Raw genomic sequence first — 23023 nt, forward strand, 5'->3', positions numbered from 1 at the left:
TTTTCCTCTTCTAAATCCAAACTGATCTTCTCCAAGTACATCCTCTATTTTCCTTTCAATTCTTCTTTTAAGTATCTTTGCTGTATGAGCAATAAGGCTTATTATGAGATGGTCGCTGCATTTTGTAGCTTTTGTCTTTTTCTTTAAGGCAATCATTGTCACTTCTGTAAAGTCCTTGGGCCACTCTCCACTTTCATATATGGTGTTCATTAGTTTTGTCAGTGTTTTCAAACCACCTTCTCCCAGTAACTTGAGCACATCTCCAGGTACATCATCATCTCCTGTAGCCTTTCCCTTCCTCATTTCCTTGATAGCTTTTTCCACCTCACTTTGTAAAATATATGGTCCTTTCTCGTCTGTATCTACTTCTTCTTCCGGTTCCACTTCTAAGGTTTCTGGCCGATTAGGTCGATCATATAGTTCTGTAATATAATTTTCCCAGATTTTCAGCACTTGCCTCTGATCTACTATTCTATCCCTCTGGGAGTCTTCGATGCCAATATTTTGAATCCCATGGTTCTTTTTCCATCCTAGTTCTTTTGTCTTCATGTACATCAAATCATAACGGCCTGTTCTTTGAAATTCCATAATCTCATTACATATCTTCTCAAGATATTCCTTTTTGGCCCTGTCCGTGGCTCTTTTCAATTCATTCCTCAGTCTCCTGTATTTCCTCCTGCCTTCTTCATTGTTGACATTCTTCCATTTCCTTCGCTCCTCCATTTTACTCATCATCTCCTGTGTAACCCATGGTTTTCTTGCTATCTTCTCAACTTTACCAACCAAATCACTGATAGTATCTAACATGCATTCTTTTATATTGTTCCACTGCACTTCAGCATTTCCGCTTTCACCTTCAATTGCACCGAGTTTCTCTTCTAGGGTCTCCTGCACGCTTTGTCTTTGAGCATATAACTTCTCCAAATCCCATCTAGGTCTGCGCTTTTGAAATCTTATAATTTTCTTCAACCTGGTTCGGAACTTGGCAACCAGTAAGTTGTGGTCAGAGTCAATATCTGAACCAGGCAGCGTCTTCACATCCTTCACACTGTTTCTGAATTGATGTTTCACAAGAATGTAGTCCAGCTGATGCCGCCTCCAATCCCCAGGTGCCTACCATGTGTAAAGTCTTCTCTTTGGCTTCTTGAACCAAGTGTTGGTAACAATCAGTCCATTTCTTTCACAAAAGTCAATAAGCATTTGACCCTTGTGATTCCGTTTTCCTAGTCCATGTGATCCAACAATATTCTGACATGATTCATCTCCAACAAGGCTATTCCAATCTCCTAATATGATGCTGTTTGTGTCACCTCTTCCATCTTCCTGAAGAATTTCTTCAATTGTGTCATACACTTTTTCCGCTTCATCATCTTCATACTCTGATGTTGGCATGTACACTTGCATAATCAGTATATCTACCAGTTCGCCTTTAACTTCAGAGCAACAATTCTGTCATTACAGACAATCTTCTTAATAACACTCCTCACTACACTTTTATGCACCACTATTGCCACACCTCTTTCAGCCCGTTCACCTCCAGAATAATACACTGTATAATCACTTCTGATTTCACCTTGTCCTTTCCACTGCACTTCGCTGACACCTAAAACAGACACCTCATTCTTCTGCATTTCCATTTTCAAATTCTCCAATTTGCCTGCTTGATTCAAGGTCCTCACATTCCATGTTCCAATCTTGTAGCCGTGATGTTCCTTCTGATCTTCGCACTTTTTCTTGTTGTAACGCCTGCATGACATTTCCTCTAGAAACACTCCCCCCCCTCGATCAAAGTACCATCAAAGGTATAATAAATTCTTTCTTCTAGTACAAAGTAGTACCATTCCCATAAGAATTAACAACAGTTCAAGAATCAGGAAATCAATGACATCAAAAACAAACAAGTATCAAATCTGTGAAATGGACTGCAAAGAACTTGCATGATGAAATATGTTACACAATTCAAATCCAATATATTACTTTACTTTGCTTTAAATACAATGCTTAGTTGACAAAAACAGGCCATTACAAACACAAAAACAGTAACAATTACAAAGTTTGATCACCAGATAAAGGGCATATTATGCCAAAGTGATGCATTCTAAAACTTTATTGTTCACACATTCCAAAGAATGATTCAAGCTAAAAATTACTCTATTTTAATCCAAAGGAATATAAAAGGTTTACATTTGTAATAAGAAGTTGAAAGATAAGCAAATAATGAAAGATGGGGGAAAAGAAACAGAAAGACACAGAACAAGAAGAACAGTTACTAGATATAAGTAAATATCATTTGCCGATGCACTAACAAATTAATGAACATGTCTCTATAAATTACCATCTTCCACTCCCTTCATTATGAAGATACAACACAAATTCATATAATTACAAGCCTTTCGTACTAAAGCTAATGAAATATTTAATTCAAGTCCATGTAAGATCTTGGAAAAATGTGAGCTAGTTAATAGAAATCAATTCAAAATAAACAAGTCTTTAGTATTACCAGTTCAGTAGGTCCATGTTAAATATTACCTTTTAGTGCTTTTAGTTGATAGGATATCAAACTGTAGTCTTACCGCTATTTACCTAGTGGGTTTCCTGAGGTGAAAGTGGATTTTGTTTCAGTGGTATTTGTTGGCAGCAACCCGAACCCATGCTGACTGCCTAACACTGAAAATAGTAGTGTAACATATGAATATATCGCCCATCAAAGGCTGAAATGGTGCAAGTCAGTTTACATTATCCAGAAGAGCTGTACCATTAACCTCATTACTACAGAAACAGTATACATCACACTCCACTCCAGTACCACTGGGAGCAGTACTTGTCAGGATCATGCAACTATTTACATAACTAATTATTTGAAAGACATTTCGTTTGTTACAGATGCAATATACTGTCAAGTATTGGGGTTGTCGTGACTAATAATAATGGGTTCTGGATTAGATGACTGTATTTATTGGCACTTCTTTACAATTATAATCAATTATGACAACTCATAATCAATGACTGTCTACAACTCACTCCATTCCTTGCTTGACTATGATGAGTTTTTTCTCTTCTGCATGACTGATTTGGTTCTGATTTATGAGTTAGCCACACCTTCAGCTTCTGTTCTCTGCTGGTTAACACCACAGCTCAACATTGAACTACTGAACTGCCTTCTGAATTCTCTTACGAATGAATGAATGAATGAATTCACGAATGAACTCTCTTTTATAACTTCAGGAGGAGTGAATAAAGGACACCACACCGAACAGTTGTCATTCTCCCATTGTCATGGTAATGTCTTTGTTAATATCTGTTGCTTTTCAGGCAGTGTTTACCAAACCGTTGCCTAGCAAATGGTCATATTCATCACGATATTTAACCTCGAAGAGTAAACTAATGTGACATAACTTATGAGTGTTTGCATAAGACTTTCTATATCTCAAAATTATGTATAGTTTGCTGACTTTTTCACTGCTCTCTTTCCTGTAAATCCCTCATATTGATGAATACGTTCACTGTCTACTGTCTACTGTCTCCTGCCCTTTGCTGGTTTCCTACATAACTTCTTCCATACAGGTTCACTATTGGGAAGCCATCCTCCATCATCTTTTGAATTTACTGCCTTCTTTTGACAGCATTCACAATGTTATATGTGGTGCAATCCAAAATTCACAAAATATATTAATAAAAACTATTATGTCTTACCCGGATCTTATACTGCACCATCACCTTCAAAGTAGTCACCTTGGGAGCGCATACACTGATCCCAGCGTTTCTGCCACTGTTGAAATGCATCCTGGAAGTCTTTCTTTGTTAGGGTGTTTAGTACTGTCTGCATTTCTGCTTGAATTTCCTCATCTGTAACAAATCTTCACCCCTTCAACTTGATTTTCAGCTTGGGGAAGAGAAAGAAGGCCCATGGAGCGAAGTCTGGCAAGTACGGTGGGCGGGGAACAACTGCCATCTTGTTTTTAGCCAAAAATTCCTGCACAATGTAAGCCGTATGTGGTCGTGCGCCATTTCTCTGGACGTTTTCTCCTCATGTCCTCCCTCAAACGCCTTAGAACATTGCAATAGTACTCTTTATTGACTGTCTGACCAGGAGGGATGAATTCCTTATGAACAATCCTGTCAATATCAAAAAAAAAGAGATCAGAATGGACTTAAGGTTGCCCTTGACTTGTCGAGCTCTTTTTGGCTGCGGTGAAGAAGGGCTCTTCCATTGTGACGATTGCTGGTTACTTTCAGGGTCACAGCCATAAACTCAACTTTCGTCACCAGTGACGTTCGAAAGAAAGTTTGGATCCTCTTGAAGCTGTTGTTGAAGTTCCCTGCAGACTTCCAGGTGATGCTGCTTCTGTTCATTTTGCAGCAGTCATGGCATAAACTTCACCACAATCCTCCTCATGTTCAGTTCCTCTGACAAAATTCGTTGACATGTACCATAACTTAGTCCCAAGGTGTTACAGAGGTCTTGGATGGTCACTCTATGAGCTTGTAGAATCAGATCCCTAACTTTCGCAACATTTTCTGGTGTGCTGCCAGTTGACAGCCGTCCTGAACGATCATCATCATCAGTCGATGTTCAGCCATTTTTGAAATGCTTATACCAGTTGTAAGTTTTGTGTCTGGCCTAAACTGTTGTCACCAAAAGCTTACTTCAACATTTGGTGCTCTCTGCAGCGGTTTTCCAAAGTTTAAAACAAAACTTTATATAGATATGCAAACTCATAGAAACAAAACAATGGAAATACGTTCACCAACAATAAGCCCAACCACTCAACTCGACTCCGCTTTCCACACTGATTCAAGAAGGGTGTGTGGGGAGACACCTAGCAGTGTTTTGATGTACTCATAACCATTCGCGTGCAAAATTCAAATTTCTGGAACTTCTGAATTACACCACATATGGAGAGGTTCAATCTCAAGGAATTAAATGAGGAAGAGGGTAAAGAGGAGTATTGTGTTCAAATCTCAAATAGGTTTGCAGCTTTGGAAAACTTGGAAACTGAGGTGGATGTTAATGAAATTAGGAAACTATTAGAAAGAATATAAAAATGTCGGCCAAAGAGAGTCTAGGTTATTATGAACCAAAGAAGCATAAGCCATGGTTTGAAGAAGGTGCTCGAAATTATTAGATCAAAGAAAGCAGACCAAATTGCAATGGTTACAGGATCCAAGTCTGAACAATATAAGAGGTGAAACCAGCAGGCATTTCAGGAACAAAGAGAGGGGATATCTAAAAGACAAAATTGATGAGCTTGCAATTAACAGTAAGAACAAGAATTTTAGAGACCTGTATAGAGGAATAAATGACTTTAAGAGGGGTTACCAGCCTAGCAGTAACTTAGTGATGGATGAAAATGGTGACCTGCTTGCAGATTCCCACAACATTTTGAATAGGTAGAAGAACTACTTCTCTGTTATTGAATGTACATACGGTCAGTGATGTTAGGCAGACAGAAATCCATACAGCTGAGCCGTTAGTACCTGATCCAAGCCCTTTTGAGGCTGAAAGTGCTATTGCAAAATTTAAACAGTATATATCACCAGCTATTGATCAAATTCCGCCAGAACTTATTCAAGCAGGAGGCAACATATTATGTTCTAAGATCCACAATCTAATTACTTCTGTTTGGCATAAGGAAAAATTGCCTGATCAGTGGAAGGAGTCTATCATTGTACCAGTTCACAAGAAGGGTGATAAAACTGACTGTAGTAATTATCGGGGGATATCAATGCTATCAACTTCATACAAAATTTTATCCATTCTTCTCTCAAGGTTAAGTCCATATATATAGATGAAATTATTGGGGATCAACAGTGTGGGTTTTGATGTAACAGATCAACTACACATCAGATCTTTTGCATTTGTCAGATATTGGAGAGAAAATGGGAGTACAATGAGACAGTACATCAGCTATTTGTACACTTCAAGAAAGCCTATGATTCAATTAGGAGGGAAGTATTGTACAGTATTCTGATAGAGTTTGGGATACCCATGAAACTAGTTAGGTTGATTAAAATGTGTTTAAACGAAACTTACAGTAAAGTCCGTATAGGCAAACATTTGTCCTAATTTCCTATCCGGAATGGTGTAAAAACAAGGAAATGCTCCATCGCCACTCCTTTTCAACTTTGCTTTAGAATATGCCATTAGGAAGGTCCGGGGAAACTAGGTGGGACCCAAATTACATGGGACATATCAGCTGTTGGCCTGTGCTGATGATGTGAATCTACTGGGTGATAATGTAGATGTCATAAAGGAAAACACACAAACTTTAATTGACACAAGTAAAGAGGTTGGTTTAGAAGTAAACACTGAGAAAACTAAGTATATGTTGCTGTCTTGTCACCAAAATGCAGGGCAAAATCATGATATAAAGATAGGATGCAAATGTTTTGAAAATATGGCACAATTCAGATATTTGGGAACAATGATAACAGATCAAAACCTGATCCAGAAGGAAATTAAGAGGGGACTGAACTTGGGTAATGCTTACTACCATTCAATCCAGAACCTTTTGTCTTCTTGTCTGCAGTCCAAAAACATAAAAGTTAGAACATACAAAACTATAATTTTGCCTGTGCTTCTGTATTGGTGTGAAACTTTGTCTCTGACATTAAGGGAGAAACATCGACTGAGGGTGTTTGAGAACAGGGTATTGAGGAGAATATTTGGACCAAAGAGAGATGAAGTGACAGGAGGGTGGACAAAAGTGCACAATGAGGAGCTTCATAACTTTTACTCTTCTCCAAGTATAATTAGAATGATCAAGTCAAGGAGGATGAGGTGGGTAGAGCATGCAGCACGAATGGGGGAGACGAGGAATGTGTATAGGATACTGGTGGGAAAGCCAGAAGGATTGAAACCACTGGGAAGACCAAGGCGTAGGTGGGTGGACAATATTAAAATGGATCTTAGAGAGATAGGATGGGATGTTACAGATTGGATTGATCTGGCTCAGGATAGGGATCAGTGGAGGGCTCTTGTGAACATGATAATGAACTTTCGGGTTCCATCAAATGCTGGGAAATTCTTGAGTAGCTGCAGAACTTGTGGCTCCTCCAGTAAGGCTCAGCTCCACGAGGAAGTAAGTACCATGTATATCTTTGTCCTTCATATTCTCGACATCTATAAGCAGTAATTCATATACACCTAATGGAAGTAGTTTCATGTTCTCTTAACCAGCCTGTGTGCATGTTCTAAGCAATCATGGGACTAGCCCCGTGTTTATAATATTTTCAGGTGAGCTAAGTTCCATCTTCACTGTTCATGAGTTCTGCCTATAATGAATAATTCACAGGGAATAATGAAGAACATCTGTCACTGCTACTTAAGCACACAAGTGTGTGTGTGGATGACTGTTAACCGTTCAGCGTGGTTTGACGTGTATGTTTCGTCAAGGTATTTAAATCGTCTGCGGGGGTTCGACGTCAATGTTTCATCCAGCTGCACACCTATGTTATAACGCCCATAATAATTGATGGTTTTGCTGTAGAGTGTTAGATTTTTCGCTGGCCTGTTGTCAGAAGTTCTATATATAATGGGACACGAGTTTGTCATCGTTACATATGCCTTTCTTGCAGCAAAATCGTGTTGCGCTTGGAAGACATTTCCTCATTCAAACTGTTATGGATGGTGTGTTTTCTTTCCTATGAAGTTATAAACAGCAGAGACGTGATGTGCTGTGTTTATAATATCATATTGCCCTGAGCTGGCCACACTAACACACTCAATTGGAATTCTTAGAAGAGGGATGTCCAAATTTTATTCTTGCAAGATCGATTGATTTCGCACAGTACATGGCAGCCAGTTCTTAGAAAAACGCCACAAATTAAGGCAGAACACTGTGGTCACCCCCTGTGACGATACGGGTGTGTGTGGGGGGGGGGAAAGAACTCATTCCTTCATGTATTATCGCTCCAGTTGACTCCATTTTATCGTACTGACCTTGGTGGTCGTTTCGAGGGATGACCATAAATATTTTTTTGAGCCAGCTAAGCTCTGCTTTCGTTCACTACATACCAGCCAGTTCTTAGAATAACTTCATGAATTCTGTGGTCACCCCTACGTCTTATGCCGCCAAAATTGATGGAAAATGAAATGCAGAAGCACCAACACTTGTTATGATAACATAAAGGTTGAATTTACTGAAGCTAATCTGGCTAGCGATACAACTCACGGAGAGACATTTCTTCTTGTATTCCCCCCAAGGGGAAGAAGGGAAGGCCACACAGAAGATGTTTGGTTTACGGAAAAAAGAGCCAAATGAGATACGCAGTACTGGTGTGGTGAATGTGAGACAGCGCTGTGTATAGTAGAATGCTTCAATGCGTACCATACTCTGCTCAAATTCTGAACCACCTGCTTCCTTTGCCGAGATACCGGGCGCTCATATTATAAGGCAAGGTTATAAAACCATCTTTTAAGATCATTTTAGTGAAAGTTTCATGCTTCAAGGTGTACGATACACTGCTCAAATTCTAAACCAACTGCTTCCATTCCCGAGTTACCGGGCGCTCATATCATAAGGCAAGGTTATAAAACCACCTTTTAAGATCATTTTAGTGAAAGTTTCATGTTCCTATCTCATATAATTTAAGAACAATGATGAATAAATCATTTTCGAGCAAAATTTAAATGGACGGCTGAATATATTACCGCTGGAGAGACACGGCAGCGGAATTTAAATGACCGCGCAAAAGGGCTAATATAGAAAGGCGCAAATGTATTTATTAAATTTTGTCATTACAAAGCAATTTGAAATAATGGAATTAGTACATAGTAGTACTGTATTTCAGCATCATATTGTGTGTGAACTATTTATTATAGGTTCCATCAACACAATTCCTGTATAAATTCAAAATTTATATTTCAAAATGTATCAGTTTATTCAATCTATACAGAAATTGGGTTGAAGGGACCTATAATGAATTAATATGGAAGTGCCTGTGATGAACCTTGCCACACCATACTGCCAACCTCACAGTTACAACAAATTTAGTTACCTGAAAAAGGTGTTGGACCAGGAGAAACATTTGTGCCATTGTTGGGCTTGATAACGCCACCAGCAGATTTCTTGGCGCTTTCTTCAAACACATTAGTCGAATCTTTCAAGAAGTATTTCCGCAGGTTTAAATACTGCTCCTTTTGTGTTTCAACTGAATTATGAACAGTCTGCAGTCGTCCAGCTAAGGCAACAAAGCTGTCATGAAGCCTCTTCATTGCCAGTGCCAATTCTGAAACAATTAGCTCATATGATGATAACCACAAAAGGCTGTACAGATTCTGATTGGGATTTGCTGTGAACTAAGTGGCAATGGGGTAGGGTTTTCTCTAAGCAATTTAATTCAGATTTCCCCACCAATGCTGCATATTCATCCATTATCAGTGAGGGTACAATGGATCCATCTTACACCATTTCTATACCAACTATTATAATTTAAATAACAAAAGCTAAGGGTGAAGTTGTCTTTATGCTCACCTCCATGCCATTAACCTTTAATGTCTGAATGACACATATATATGACGCAAGCAGCAACCGGAGTTGGCCAAATGGCAGATATATATGACACAGGACATGTGCACTCTTTGGGAGTGCTGACAGTTTGACCTTGGGTTTGAAACCGAAACAAACCTACGTAAGGTCATGTCAGTGGTTCATTCCTTAGCTCTGAACAAAGAAATCGTTTATCTCAGTCCTGGTTTCGAAACTATTTATGTTTATATATGACTGTTTATGACCTGATCAGCCAAATGTAGCCCAGCTTTGTTCTGAGAACAGAAGAGGAAATATTCGTCGGTGCTTGCAGATCAGTGCTTCCAGAGCTTTCAAGGAATTGGAAGGTATCCAAGGATTGGTTTTCAGTGGTGAATTATCAGTTAGGAAGTCAGTGTTGGATTGTGTAATATTTCTTTTTCACTTTGTCAGACTCATATATTTCTTTTTATGTTATTTTGTGTCTCGGAAGAGGTATAAACCAACTGAGCCAGTATTACTTTGTGAGTAAAAGGCATCTTCGTCACCGTGACTTTCCGTATCAGTGTCAGACTGGCACCTTTTCAACTACTATTACAATTATTATTTTTTCTTGCCAGTGGGGTGGGACTAAGTCCCTTGTACTGCTGCCACTTCTGGCCTATTGTACCATACTATTACAGTTACTCTGCATCACTATTTTGCGAGTCTTTGTCAATCAACATAATTTATTCGATTTTGCTGGAAACCCCCCTCCCACAAGATGGAACCTCAAAAACGTGGCCAATATTCCAAACTTCTCGTTGCAGAAGAACTGGAGGAAATATTGGTGGAAGAGGAATCTGATGAAGAGTTAGAAGATATCAATGAGTTCATTGAACCTCGAGCAAATATGTCGTCGTCATCATCATCATCATCATCATCATCAGACGAGGAAGAGGTAATGGAAATTAGGTTTCGTGATAAAAGACCCAGGGATTCACCAAAGGTACTAGACTTCACTGGTCCTCCAAGTGGAATCAACAGATCAGCTGCTCCCAATATAAATGCACAGTCCTCTCCTTTTTCCATTTTCATTCTGTTTTTCCAACAAATATTCAAATCTTGTTACAAGAAACCAACAGATATATCCACCAATTTATGGCATGCCAAGATGCTCCAGACCCTTCTGTTCAACCGCCTGATGTTACAATTGAAAAGATATATAACTTTTTGGCAATAATTATTCAAATGGGCCACGATCAATGGGACACCCTCAAAGATTATTGGTCAAGAGATGAGCAATATTACACTCCATTCTACCGTAACACCATGGTACGAGACCAATTCTTCCATATTTTGAGATTCCTACATTTTGAAAATAATGAAGCTCCTCCAAATCAATATGACCCAGAGTATGAGAGGCTCTGGAAAATTAGAAAAATTTTTGACAATCTCAACAACAAATTTTGTGAACTTTACAATCCAGCAGAACGTCTCGCTGTTGATGAAGTCATAGTGTTGTTCAAAGGAAGAGTGATTTTTCGTCAGTATACTTCAAAGAAACGCAAAAGATCTGGTATATAAATTTACAAGCTTTGCGATTTTTTTGGGTATACTTATGACATGACAGTTTATTTGGGCAAACAAAGGCAACGTGCGACAGAAGAAATTACATCAACACGTGGCATTGTTCTCCAGCTAATTCGAAGAGTAGAAGGCTTGGGACACAAAATTTACATGGACAATTATTTCAGTTCTCCTGCTTTATTTGACGATCTTTTAGACAGGAAAATAAATTTGTGTGGCACTGTGCGGAATGAGAGGCGTGGAGTGCCACAAGAAATTCGGCCCAAGTCAATGAAATTGAAAAAAATGGGGATGTGGTTACAAGAGTCAAGGGGCATCTAAGTGTTGTTCATTGGAAAGACAAGTGTGATGTGTATGTTCTGATGAATTTGCACCCTCCTCCATTGGAAGGCAACTTCCAAGATGAATCTGGCCATGCTGTCAAACCCCATGTAATTGAAGACTACAATGCACACATGGGCTTTGTTGATAAATCTGACAGGATGGTAAACAGTTATGGCATTCCTAGGAGGACATGGAAGTGGACAAAGAAATTGTTATTCCACCTTCTAGATATGACTATTCTAAATGCATATCTATTATGCAAGTCATGTGGTGGAAAAATGACACACAAAAATTCTGCAAAATATTGGTGCAGGATTTGAGTCTTCAGTCACATGAGGTGAATATCACACACTCAGTGGCATTTCTTGGGGGAGGCCAAGTTCATCTGGGGCCCAACTGCGTCGACTGGAGGTGAAACATTCACAACACTGGCTAACCAAAGGTAAACAAAGACATCGTATTTGTTCTCAGAATAAGAAGCGCAGAAGCACGCTCTACTACTGTAAAAAGTGTGACGTTGCACTATGTGTGGTGGACTGCTTCACGAAGAGACATGTGTGCGTCAGAGTGTGAGTTATCGTAAACTGTGAAGTGACGCAGTTCAAACTCGCGTACAGTATGAACAAAATATTATTGTATATAATGTGATTATATTTACAATATCACCATGATTCAAGGTTGAAGAAAAATCAATGGGTAAGTGCTTTGAAATTTCATAACGTATATAATAAAGATTATATTTTGCATTTCATGACAAAATAATCATAGTTAATTTTCATTTGTAAAACTTGCTCTTTTATGTATATGTAGAAAATTTTATTATCTTTCAGGTTCTTTTTGGTTCATATTTCTATGTTGCATAGAACGGAAAATATGCATTTTTTTTCTGAAAGTTTGCAATGATAATTAATTAGGGTGATTTAAATTCTGGCCGTACAGTGCTGCTGGCAATTTAAAAGTCTGTACGTTAGAGGTTAAGCATACAGGAAGCATGGATTTGAATAGTTTTGATTTTAATGCATTTAGTTAGTGGGTTTCAAAATAGTTAACACATCAAACTTATTTTTAAATGATACTCTACCATTTGAAACATAAAACTAAAACATTCTTCTGCAGAATGCACATGTTTTTGGCTGAACAACTAGTTGGAAAAGGATAATGTGGAAGACCTATGCACAGAGGGGATGATATTATTAAAATGTACCTTAAAAGGAATAGGTTGAGATAGTCAGGACTGGATTTATCTGACTCAGGATAGGGATCAGTGGTAGGTTCTTATGAACACAGTAATGAACTTTCATGTCCTGTAATACCATGTGGGGAACTTCTTAATTATGTGAGAGACTGTTAAAGTCTCAAGGACTCTTCTCCACAGAGTTGTTGGTGAGAATGCATAATAACTGGGATGAGTATATCTTTGCATTGTTGTTTTAAATCTCCTCCTATAATCTGTAGGTTTATAAATCTCATGCAAAAATCTATAACCTGAAAAATACTCAACTTCTGAGATGTTAGTCCGATGGAAGACAGTATAATTCCTAGCCACCATCATGAGAACTTCAAATCTAAGTTGTTAACATTTTCCATTTAATAACATTACATAATGAAAATTATGAGTACATTTTCTGGCAATCCTTGGTACATTTATATATATAACTGTTTCTTTTATTGCAGAATACAGCATCAACAATATATAATGGTGTTCCTTACCCTGTGGAGCAAGAGCCATTGGCTGACTTAATGACTGAATATGTTTCTCAGTGTTTTCAATCTCTTGCCTGAAGACCTGCATATCACGTTCAAATCCCGCAACAAGTTCTGTAAAATATTCTATAGGAGCCACATTGTCATACTGCAGGCCAGGAGGAGTTTCATGTGCCCACTGTGCCATTTCTGCATGATGCAAACACTACAACAAGAGTATTCAACCAAAAAAATGTGGTGTTACTGGAAAAGCCAGAAAGTCTTGCACAAATCATTAATACTCTGTTACTCAAAAATGAATACTCTCAATAACTCAGTAAACTCAGTAATGATTATTGGCAAGTGTCAAACAATAAGCAAAGGCAAATTTCATATATCATATCTTATTGTATAATAAGTGACACTAAGTTATTATCTTGTACAGATATTCTTCCATGCACTGTTCTCTACAGTATGAAAGCCATCCATATCCATTGCCGTCTTGTTACCTGGCAACCGTTTAACGCATAAAGCAATCAATACATATTGTCATGGCAGCAAACAGTAAAACACTGTTGATTTTAGGCTTTTACAGCGGTTAATTACTGATGCTGAGCCCATTCTTGGGTTGTTCAACTCTGAATATGGGCAGAGCATCTACCTCTCAAAAGTCAGTAGCACCACTCACAACCATATGGTGTAACAACCCAAGAAAACAATCAACATCAACAGAACACTGGTCAATAGAGATGCAGTTTATTAAAAGAAGCAAGCAGGTGAAAGGCTGATTTTTAATTATAATAGGCCCTTGCCAAAATGCAGGTTCAGGGGACAGCTTCGGTACTCATATTATACGTGAAACTGACATTTATGGTATGTAATAGTATTGGGGGACACGACCACCATTGCAGCACATCTGAATCCTTGGTATATCGAGGATCCACTGCAGTTAACGAAAAAAAAAATTATGCATTATATTTCATTCTTACATGAAGAGAAAACTGGGGTGTGCCACAGCTTCATCCTAGTCAGGTAACGTGGAATTTGTGGTGGGTAAAGTTGGACAGGGGTAGGATTTGTCACTAATTCCATTTTCCCTGAGAATTCTAATTCCACCAACTGGTATACAATCTCTGATCACACTATCACTGACACTGTATACTCTTGATAATGATGTCATTAACTAAGACAAAAGAATAAGTTATCAACAAAAGCTAAACAGAATAACAGCAAGCATATTATCTGAGCATGAGGAAATGGTGGGAAGATGTATTCTAGGCACTCTGATATGAATCATTCCTCGTCCTTTTTCAAAATTCCACGTCTATGTAACAGATGAGACACTGAGCTCACAAAGAAACATGGTGAGTGTTGCATTTATTTGTTTTCTTTTTAATAACTGACTGTGCAGGTTTATATGGACTACCTAGGTTTCTTAGAGAAAATATTTCACTTTTGTGGCCAGGTTAAATAGACAGCAATATTTTTCACAAATAACAATTCTCACAAATCCCTCCCACCTGAGTCTTCAATCACTTGATAAAAGCATGCAAAGAACTCAGTGAAACACATTACTTAACTGAATCTTTCATATCTAGATTCATTTATTTTTCTGTAACAATAAAAACCATGACCATATGGTTCTTCTGGTGAAAAATTATTTTGAACATCGAACTGAAGAAAACGTCATACGGGAAAAATATAACACAGACCATCAAAGTAAACAATAAGTGAAAGAATACTTTCAACTGATGGGTAATCAAAAGGGGAATTCTCCATAGTATTTTCATACAATTTCATACAACTCAGTTTACAACAAGAATCCTACTCTGTATGACAAGAACACTTACAGACATGTATCACAGCTATACTGTTCCTGTGATCAAAATAGTAAATTCTGGTGTCTGGAGAGACTATAATATTTATCATTTAGTGAAGCAGATACTATCAGAATTAAGAAAGGGAAACTCCAAAAAATTAAAAACTAATGTTAGACACATTGTAGGCAGCCATATGAGGAACCAAGGGCATAGGAATACAAAATTTTATTACCTTAGCTGTATCCGCTTTTAATTTGTCTGCCAATGCTCCGTTCCGTTGGAGCCCACTGGTAAGTCCTGCTAACATCTGCTTCAGAGATTCAGTGTCTTCCTGAACTTTATGAAGAGGCTTTATTGAACCTCTTGCTATGTCTGAACTTTGACCCTTCTGGGTTTTAACAAAATTCCTGTAAAGTCATAAGAACAATGACAAAAAGTTTCATAATTTCACTGTGATGGTCTGGATAGAAATGGACTGGATCAGGCTATGTGTTTATAACAATATTGTTTTTTTAAGATTTCCTTTATTCACTTTTGATTGCCTTTTCCTTTCCTTTTTCATAACTTTCGGAGGTCTTACAAATGACACGTTGATATTTTTGTACCGCAGCTAAGACTAGTAAGGTGGTGTGCTGGATAACACGAATATATGACTGAGCAATTTCATGTAAATGTTTTCTGATTGCAGTTATTTTTATTGCTGTAATGTTTCATTTTTTAAAAACAGGTGATAAACAGAACAGAGAGTAAATGCAAACAGCAGTGAAAGTGTAGAAAAACACTAATATTTACAAAATATTGCAAGAAGTTTAACTATAGAATAAGTTTTATTTTATGGTTTAAGCAGTTGTACAATAGGCCAGAAGTGGCTGCATTACAAGGGACTTAGTCCCACCCCACTAGCAATGGTTGAAGCAGTAACAAAATGAAAGGGAAGTCATTTGGGTGTCAAAGGATCCTGTCACCTGACAACTTAAGGAACTAGTCTGAATATGGAATAAGTGAATGAAATGGCATGAAATTACCTCTGATTCCTTGTTCAGAAGATAACAGAACTAACATGAACAGATGAACTGAGATTTCAAACAAAGAACTGTGTGTGAGTAGGGTGGTTGGAACAGAAATGAGAAAAGAAATTTACTCATGCTCTTTAGAATGTAAGAAGAATGTAAGAAATAGCGTCTTGTGAATTGGTTTGGGTTTCAAAGTACAGCCCAAAAACAAAAATACAATCTCCAATTAAAAAAAAACAGGAACTTGGAGACTCAAAAACTGTAAGAGTAAACTCAAAAGGATAAAACCATTGTAATCTGCTTCTTCAATACCAAAGACATTATACATTATGAATGTGATGGGATGTGATACCATGTGGCCTGGTACAAGTTCACTGATATTTTGAAGGAATGTACTGCCTCCATTTTCAGGGGCAAAGATTGTTTGCATATAGATGTAAGATATATGCCCAGGTTGCACGTTTACCCTGAAACTGACTGTAATATTCTTAGCAGGGGGAAAAAAATTAGTGAGAGTTGTGGTTACCTCATGTTTATTATACTATTTAGTAAAAAACACTGTTCATTATATGAGATCTGACTACAGTCTTAACTGTTCATAACATATAAAAACAAGGATTCTACTATTAGGGCAGCTTTCCATTATTAAAGACCTGGTGTCTTCTGCTTCTTACACCTGGCTGACTGGTTAATATATCTAGGTGAGGGAGAAGTCGGCCAGGCTGGCTTTGGAGGAAACCCTCTGGTAATGTCATGGCATCTGTGCATTTCTATTTGGAACCATATATAAATACATGGACTTATTGCCTGAAGACAATTACGCTTGGGGAAAATCCTCTTGTAACACTTGCATAAATATGGTACATGTGTGTGTACATGCTCAGTTACCCTGTTAACAACTTACTTGAACATTTCAATTGTTTGAAGTATTTCATTTGGTATCTGGTTTTCTTTAACAGCTTTAGCATCTGGTCTTCCAGGGCTTACTCCTGAAATAAGAACCAGTTTCATACTAACACCACAAACGAGGCAAACTTACAAACATAGTGACAAACAATTCTAAACATCATTGTCACTTTGAAAATACCACCCATGTCAAAATAAGGAAACATTTTCTTATATAACAAGTTTATATTGTCAGAACTCCAGTCCTCTGCAGGGCTAACAAATGCAAAAAAGGTTATGATGATGAAGTCAGACTTCAAATATTGATGCAAGGGAGAAAAATTGCACACAAACTGGTGTATTGCCTGTAAGGTTGTTTTTACTTCCAGAAAACACAGTAAGAAGGACGCTTATTTAAGTTCTGTTCACCTATTTTATCATGGTTCTTTGGTTATTTAACAATGCTTTCAAAAAGCCAAATTATACAGCTCCAAATAACAGGTTAATTAGTAAAGAATTAAATGGAAATTATGTGGAAAAAAGTGGTCATGGCCTAATTTGAGGCACTAATCTGTCATCTGCCTAGAAGGCCTGAGAAAAACATGAAGTTCAGCCAGGCTAGCCAATCTGTGCATTCATACTTGAACATGAAGCAGGAGTGCCAACTACTGATTCATGACATTCAATCAGGGAAAAGAACGTAATTACATGTAGACATATTTTATGCACTGCTTTCATAATGCAGTTACACACTAGCTGCCCCTTCACTGTGAAACCTCTCATTCAAAATCCTATGAATTTCTGTCAAATGCACTGCTCAGTAAAGTTAGAAAATAGTTCACAAAAATCACAAAACTTCTTTATGTTTAAGCGTTTGCCTTCCATATTTTTGTACCTACAATTATATCCCACCTGTATTATTTTTAAAAAAAAGCTACCCTCCCCTTTTGATGACATAAATCTTGTTAATTCCACTCATTTTTATCATGCTGTAATGTGTTTGTCTTCTGAAGACACCGTTCGGATTGTTACTTTGGTTTTATTAACCACTTATGTTGTTTGCTTTGCTCCGTGGCCTTTAGTCCACAAGCGAATTATACCGACTGAGCAACCGCCACTTGTCGGCAAATTTAGTGCCAACTTTTGCAGATAGAGGGTGGTCAGCGCAATGGACTCCACAGCCGTTAATCACAGTTTTCTATATAGGAGCCACTACTTTTCCATTAAAGTAGCTCCTCAATTATCCTCAAGAGGCTAAGTGGACCCCATTCAGACCCACTACTCAGATAATTTGGTGATGCTGGGAATCGAACCCGGTCTTACATTTTGCAACTACAATTAATTATAACACTGTTATGGGTTTATGCAATTTACAAACCCTACACACCAGTCTCTTCACTTATTCACAATATAACATGGGAGCTATACAAGTGTCACTGAATTACTCCCAATGCCTTCTTAGTTATCGGAAACTCACTATCACAAATAGAATCTTCTAACCATGCATTTGGTTATTCTTCTTCCCTCAACTTACTGACTTCTGCTTTGCCGAATACTCCGAATACTAACTCTTAACTTCCATTCGTAACTGGCTCATAACTTCTACTCAAACACTCAATACCCTGAAAACTCGCTCGCAACTTCCACTCAAATACTGTTAGACTTTGACTGGTAACTCATTCTCAGTACTGGCTGAATAGTGTTTGCTGCTCCCTACATGGGCTCGGCACGGACCACACAGACAACACACTGCTGCCCGGCAACAGATATCAGGTATTGTTGTCAGGCATGTCTACACACACACTGCCTAGCAATAGACACCCTACTGTTACGTGATGTCACAGACTCGCGGGGAGAGTTGTTTACTGAGCGTTGTGTAGTTACAGGATGAGTGGGGATGTCACTTGCACTTCCTGCTGCGCAATCCGAGCGTTCACAGAGTTGTTGCCTAGCAATGCGCTGATACAATCCGCAACTCTCACGTTGCGCACATGCCCCGAGGTCTCTGTGGCTCCACAGTTCATGAATAGAGCCAAGACGTCACACTGCTGTCAGCTAATTAATTATGTATATAAATTTTCAAATATGATTTTTCAATTGCATGAAAGAATATAACGACATTATACCACGGTGGTACTTAACTTGTTAACTGATTTCATAAGTTTTTTTTTTAATTTTATGTACAATCTTGTAAAGTAATGTTGCCCAAGTTTTACTGATGTATTTATTGAATGGTTACCATGAGGATGATGTTAAATGTTGAAATATGTTGGGTCACCAAGATAAAATAAATAGTAAATAACATTTTATGCTGTAATTTGACTGTACTCTGATATATCTTTAAATTTACTATGGATTACAACAGTGCGCAATGTAACATAAAAATAAAAGTTACGTAAAGCTATCCTTGTAACAGGTTGTGAAGGCCACAGGGTTGTGAAATGTGAAGGCTCCCACATTTTCTTTATACAGTCAGCCTTATGTGCCAACTGCCCTTTGGCCCCCACGGAGATTCCTGATTCTCATTTTTGTTAGAGGCTGAGTCAACCCCATGGCCACAGTGTGGCTCAAAATAGTAGCTAAAATGAGAAAAATTCACCACATTGGAACTTGAACCAGTGACCTTCTGGCTTGTGGCATAGTGCCCCCCAACATAAAAACATTCAAACCAATGTATCGTAAGACAGTAAAACTATGTTGCTTCATTTAATTTTAGCCAAAGATTTTGTAAAATATATACTTTCCCATGTCTGTAGTATATGTAGTAAATAGGTATTCATAGAAGTCAATTCTATGAACTAGTGAACATAAATCGCAGCATTAATTTTTAGTAACAGACTTTATTCCAGTATGTCCTGTTCGTAGTTTTAGACTTATAAAGAATATTTCATATTCAATCTGTAGGAAGGTTTGTAATATATTTTCATATCAAATTGAATATTTCCAGCGTAAGTGGCTCATGAATTATGTGTCAAACTGAAAGCTACATAAAATGTGTTGCACAGTCACCCTGCTCTTTCACGTTTACGAAAATTGATGTTAAAAGTTTGCATATTTCTTTGAAGATATATTACCATACAAAATATCATGATTTATTTATCTCTTACCTGCAAGCCCTGGTTTAGTCTGTGATGCATCGACACCTCCAAGTCCTATTGATGTAGTAGTGGTTGAAGGTACTGAGGTTCCAGCAAGGCCCACGGAAGTGGTTGTACTGGTTGCCAGTGAGAATAACAGCGGCTTTGTTACGCCTAACCCAAATAATCCTCCTCCAGATGTTGATGTAGTTGTGCCACCTAAGGTGAATCCTGTACCCTGACTTGTCGTTGCTGGTGCTGACAGACTGAAACCAGAAGCTGATGTGACAGCAGCTGATGTGCCAAGTGTCAAACTTCCAAGAGTGGCTGCTGTAGTCACAGCAGTCTGTAACCCTTGGAAACCCACAGTAGCAGCACTTGTAGAAGGAGTACCAAATGCAAGTGATGCAGATATTCCTGAACTTGTAGTTGGAGTTGCAAATGCCAATCCTGTTTGTGTTGTAGTGGTATTAGGAGTTCCAAAAGTTAAACCTGTTGATGAAGCAAAACTAACAGGGGTTCCAAATGTTAGTCCGGTAGAAGAGGTACCAAAAGAAAGCCCTGTCTGGGCTGCAGTTGTAGTGGGGGTTCCAAAAGTTAATCCTGTTGCAGTTGTGGCTGGAGTTCCAAACGACAATCCTGTCTGACCCGCAGGTGTTGTGGTACTACCAAATGAAATACCGCCTGTCTGCACCACATTGGGCGTTCCAAATGTAAGTCCAGTTGGAGTGGATGAAGTACCAAATGTCAGGCCTGTTGATCCTACAGAAGAAACGGGGGTTCCAAATGACAGGCCAGAAGTCTGACCAGCAGGGTTTCCAAACAACCCAGTACTTGGTTGTGAAGTGGCAGGAGCTCCAAATGACAAACCTGAAGACAGTGTCGATGCTGTCCCAAATGCAGGTGTACTACCAAATAAGTTCCCTGGAGCAGCTGTGGTGGCAGTTGTACCAAGTGTAAATCCAGGTGTGGTTGTTCTGGAACATTAAAAAAGAACAATAATTATTCTATATAATACCCTACGTGCCTCTGATATAGTGATATCAACACTGTCACACTAACGAGCTGTAATGCTGGGTCATATACGCTTCACATTATTATCTAAGACAGTAAGTAGGATAAATCTGTATAAATACAATTTCCAGCACTGAATAATTTCTAATTTTTTCTCTGTGAACCCTACAGCTCATAATGAAAAACCTTGGAAAGTTATTTTCCTATATTTGATTTTGATCCAGAACCTTTTCTCTTCTCGTCTGTTGTCCAAAAACATAAAAATTAGAATATACAAAACTATAATTTTGTCTGTGGTTCTATATGGGTGTGAAACTTGGCCTCTGACATTAAGGGAGGAACACAGACTGTGGGTGTTTGAGAACAGGGTGTTGAGGAGAATATTTGGACCAAAGAGAGATGAAGTGACAGGAGGTTGGAAAATAGTGCACAATGAGGAGCTTCATTACATTTACTCATCTCCAAGTATAATTAGAATGATCAAAACAAGGAGGATGAGGTGGGCAGGGCATGTAGCACGAATGGGGGAGACGAATGCGTATAGGATATTGGTGGGAAAGCTAGAAGGAAAGAGACCACTGGGAAGACCAAGGCGTAGGTGGGTGGACAATATTAAAACGGATCTTAGAAAGATCTTAGAGATGGTATGGTATTGAGTGGATTGATCTGGCTCAGGATAGGGACCAGTGGAGGGCATTTGTGAACACGGTAATAAACCTTCGGGTTCCATAAAATGCTGGGAAATTCTTGAGTAGCTGCAGAATTATTGGCTCCTCCAGAAGGGTTGTTCCATGAGTAAGTAAGTAAGTCATGCAATCAGCTGCCTCTGTAATCTCAAAATTTTAATTTGCTACAATTAGTATGACCTATGTTACTCTCTGCAAGCAGAAAGCAGTACGGTATTATAATCATACTTGTTGACTCCAAATCCGAATGCAGATCCAGAAGTTGAACTGGAACCAGTATTTCCGAAACCAAATCCAGACATGGCAACAGTTTATACTGACGGAAGATTCAAGCAATTCCAACTAATGTAGCAGTGATATATCCAGATTGCATGTACATACTAGGTTGCGAATCACAAGCATCACAAGATATCCCGTTCTTCACGCACTAAAAAAAAAAGGACGCCCCACAAATACGAACACAATAAGCGACGAGAACAAACTTCCACAACTTGACAAGAAGCAGACTTTAAAACGGAACAGTATGCATCTCTGCGATCTCTAATCAAAGCCCTCAAATGCTCAGAAGCTCAGTAGCCTCAGTAGCAGGCAGGGGGTGGAATCTTGAATAGGAGAAAGGGCAACACGGTAACTACTGCCTCTATGAGCGGCGGACGAAACTCACGCTGGGCTCGACCAATCAGAGAGCCTAAACAAACCAACTTGAATACCCACAATTCCGTGCGGTTATGGTGGTGCATTATATGCAAATTGGTAAGTATGAATTTTGATTTGATGTGGTTGCGAAACGAAAGTAGACATTTGCGAACGAAATTACAGCTGCATGTCAAACATATTATTTGTGTATATGAATATTATGCTTACTACCACAAATGGAATTAGAAACATAGAATTCTTTCAAGCCTAAAATTTTTCAGGTTATCATGAACTGTCATCTAAATGATATTTTTTTATGATATGTTCTGCAACTTTCTGTTTATCCCAGAGATTGTCTCTTGAATGTGAAAGAGTTCTAAGAGTACCGTGATGGTGTTATAATTTTTGTATTGCTTTTTGCAGTATAAACACGAAAACGACATTTGCTGCTGCTGGGTGCTTGTCATCCAGCAAGCAAGGCATCAAATTCTTCAGCTTTCCAAGGGAACCAGCAAGGTATGTCTGTTTTAATTCATGGTGTAATTACTTTATTATGTATTGCTTAATCCTTTAAAATGTTTGCAGTGCAACCATTACCAAGTAGCCACCAACGTTTGCAGTGAAAGAAAACTCATTTCTCATAAGCCCTGTAAATATAAATACTTCTGATGTGGAACTCAGGCATATCAATCATTGCAGCAAGCCACAACACTGTATTGGCTACAGGTGGCTAGCGAGAATGTCATTGTCATCATCATTCATTACTTATGAAACTACATCAATATACAATTTTATTATAAATCTTATTTTACTGTCATGTGCAACTTTTTAAGTTTTAAATTTTAA

At 38.3% G+C, this 23023-nt stretch overlaps 1 protein-coding gene across 2 annotated transcripts in view; it reads right to left on the reverse strand.

Moving 5' to 3' along the window:
• LOC111863417 (nuclear pore complex protein Nup58) overlaps nucleotides 1-22133 on the reverse strand; it is a 25146-nt gene extending 3013 nt beyond the window's left edge. Inside the window, exons 1-7 of one of the 2 annotated variants that reach the window (XM_023849727.2) lie at nucleotides 21770-22132; nucleotides 19872-20818; nucleotides 16784-16868; nucleotides 15099-15273; nucleotides 13074-13272; nucleotides 9001-9231; nucleotides 2584-2667 (exon numbers count right to left, since the gene is read on the reverse strand). In XM_023849727.2, coding sequence (XP_023705495.1) covers nucleotides 2584-2667; nucleotides 9001-9231; nucleotides 13074-13272; nucleotides 15099-15273; nucleotides 16784-16868; nucleotides 19872-20818; nucleotides 21770-21843 — 1795 coding nt within the window. In that variant the 5' untranslated portion in view covers nucleotides 21844-22132. Of the gene's footprint in view, nucleotides 1-2573; nucleotides 2668-9000; nucleotides 9232-13073; nucleotides 13273-15098; nucleotides 15274-16783; nucleotides 16869-19871; nucleotides 20819-21769 lie in introns of both variants that reach the window. The other variant, XM_023849728.2, reaches the window with a different exon arrangement.
• Between the last annotated feature and the right edge of the window lie 890 nt (nucleotides 22134-23023).

The sequence above is a fragment of the Cryptotermes secundus genome, unplaced genomic scaffold, assembly GCF_002891405.2.
Source record: "Cryptotermes secundus unplaced genomic scaffold, Csec_1.0 scaffold840, whole genome shotgun sequence".
NCBI classification, from domain to species: Eukaryota; Metazoa; Arthropoda; class Insecta; order Blattodea; family Kalotermitidae; genus Cryptotermes; species Cryptotermes secundus.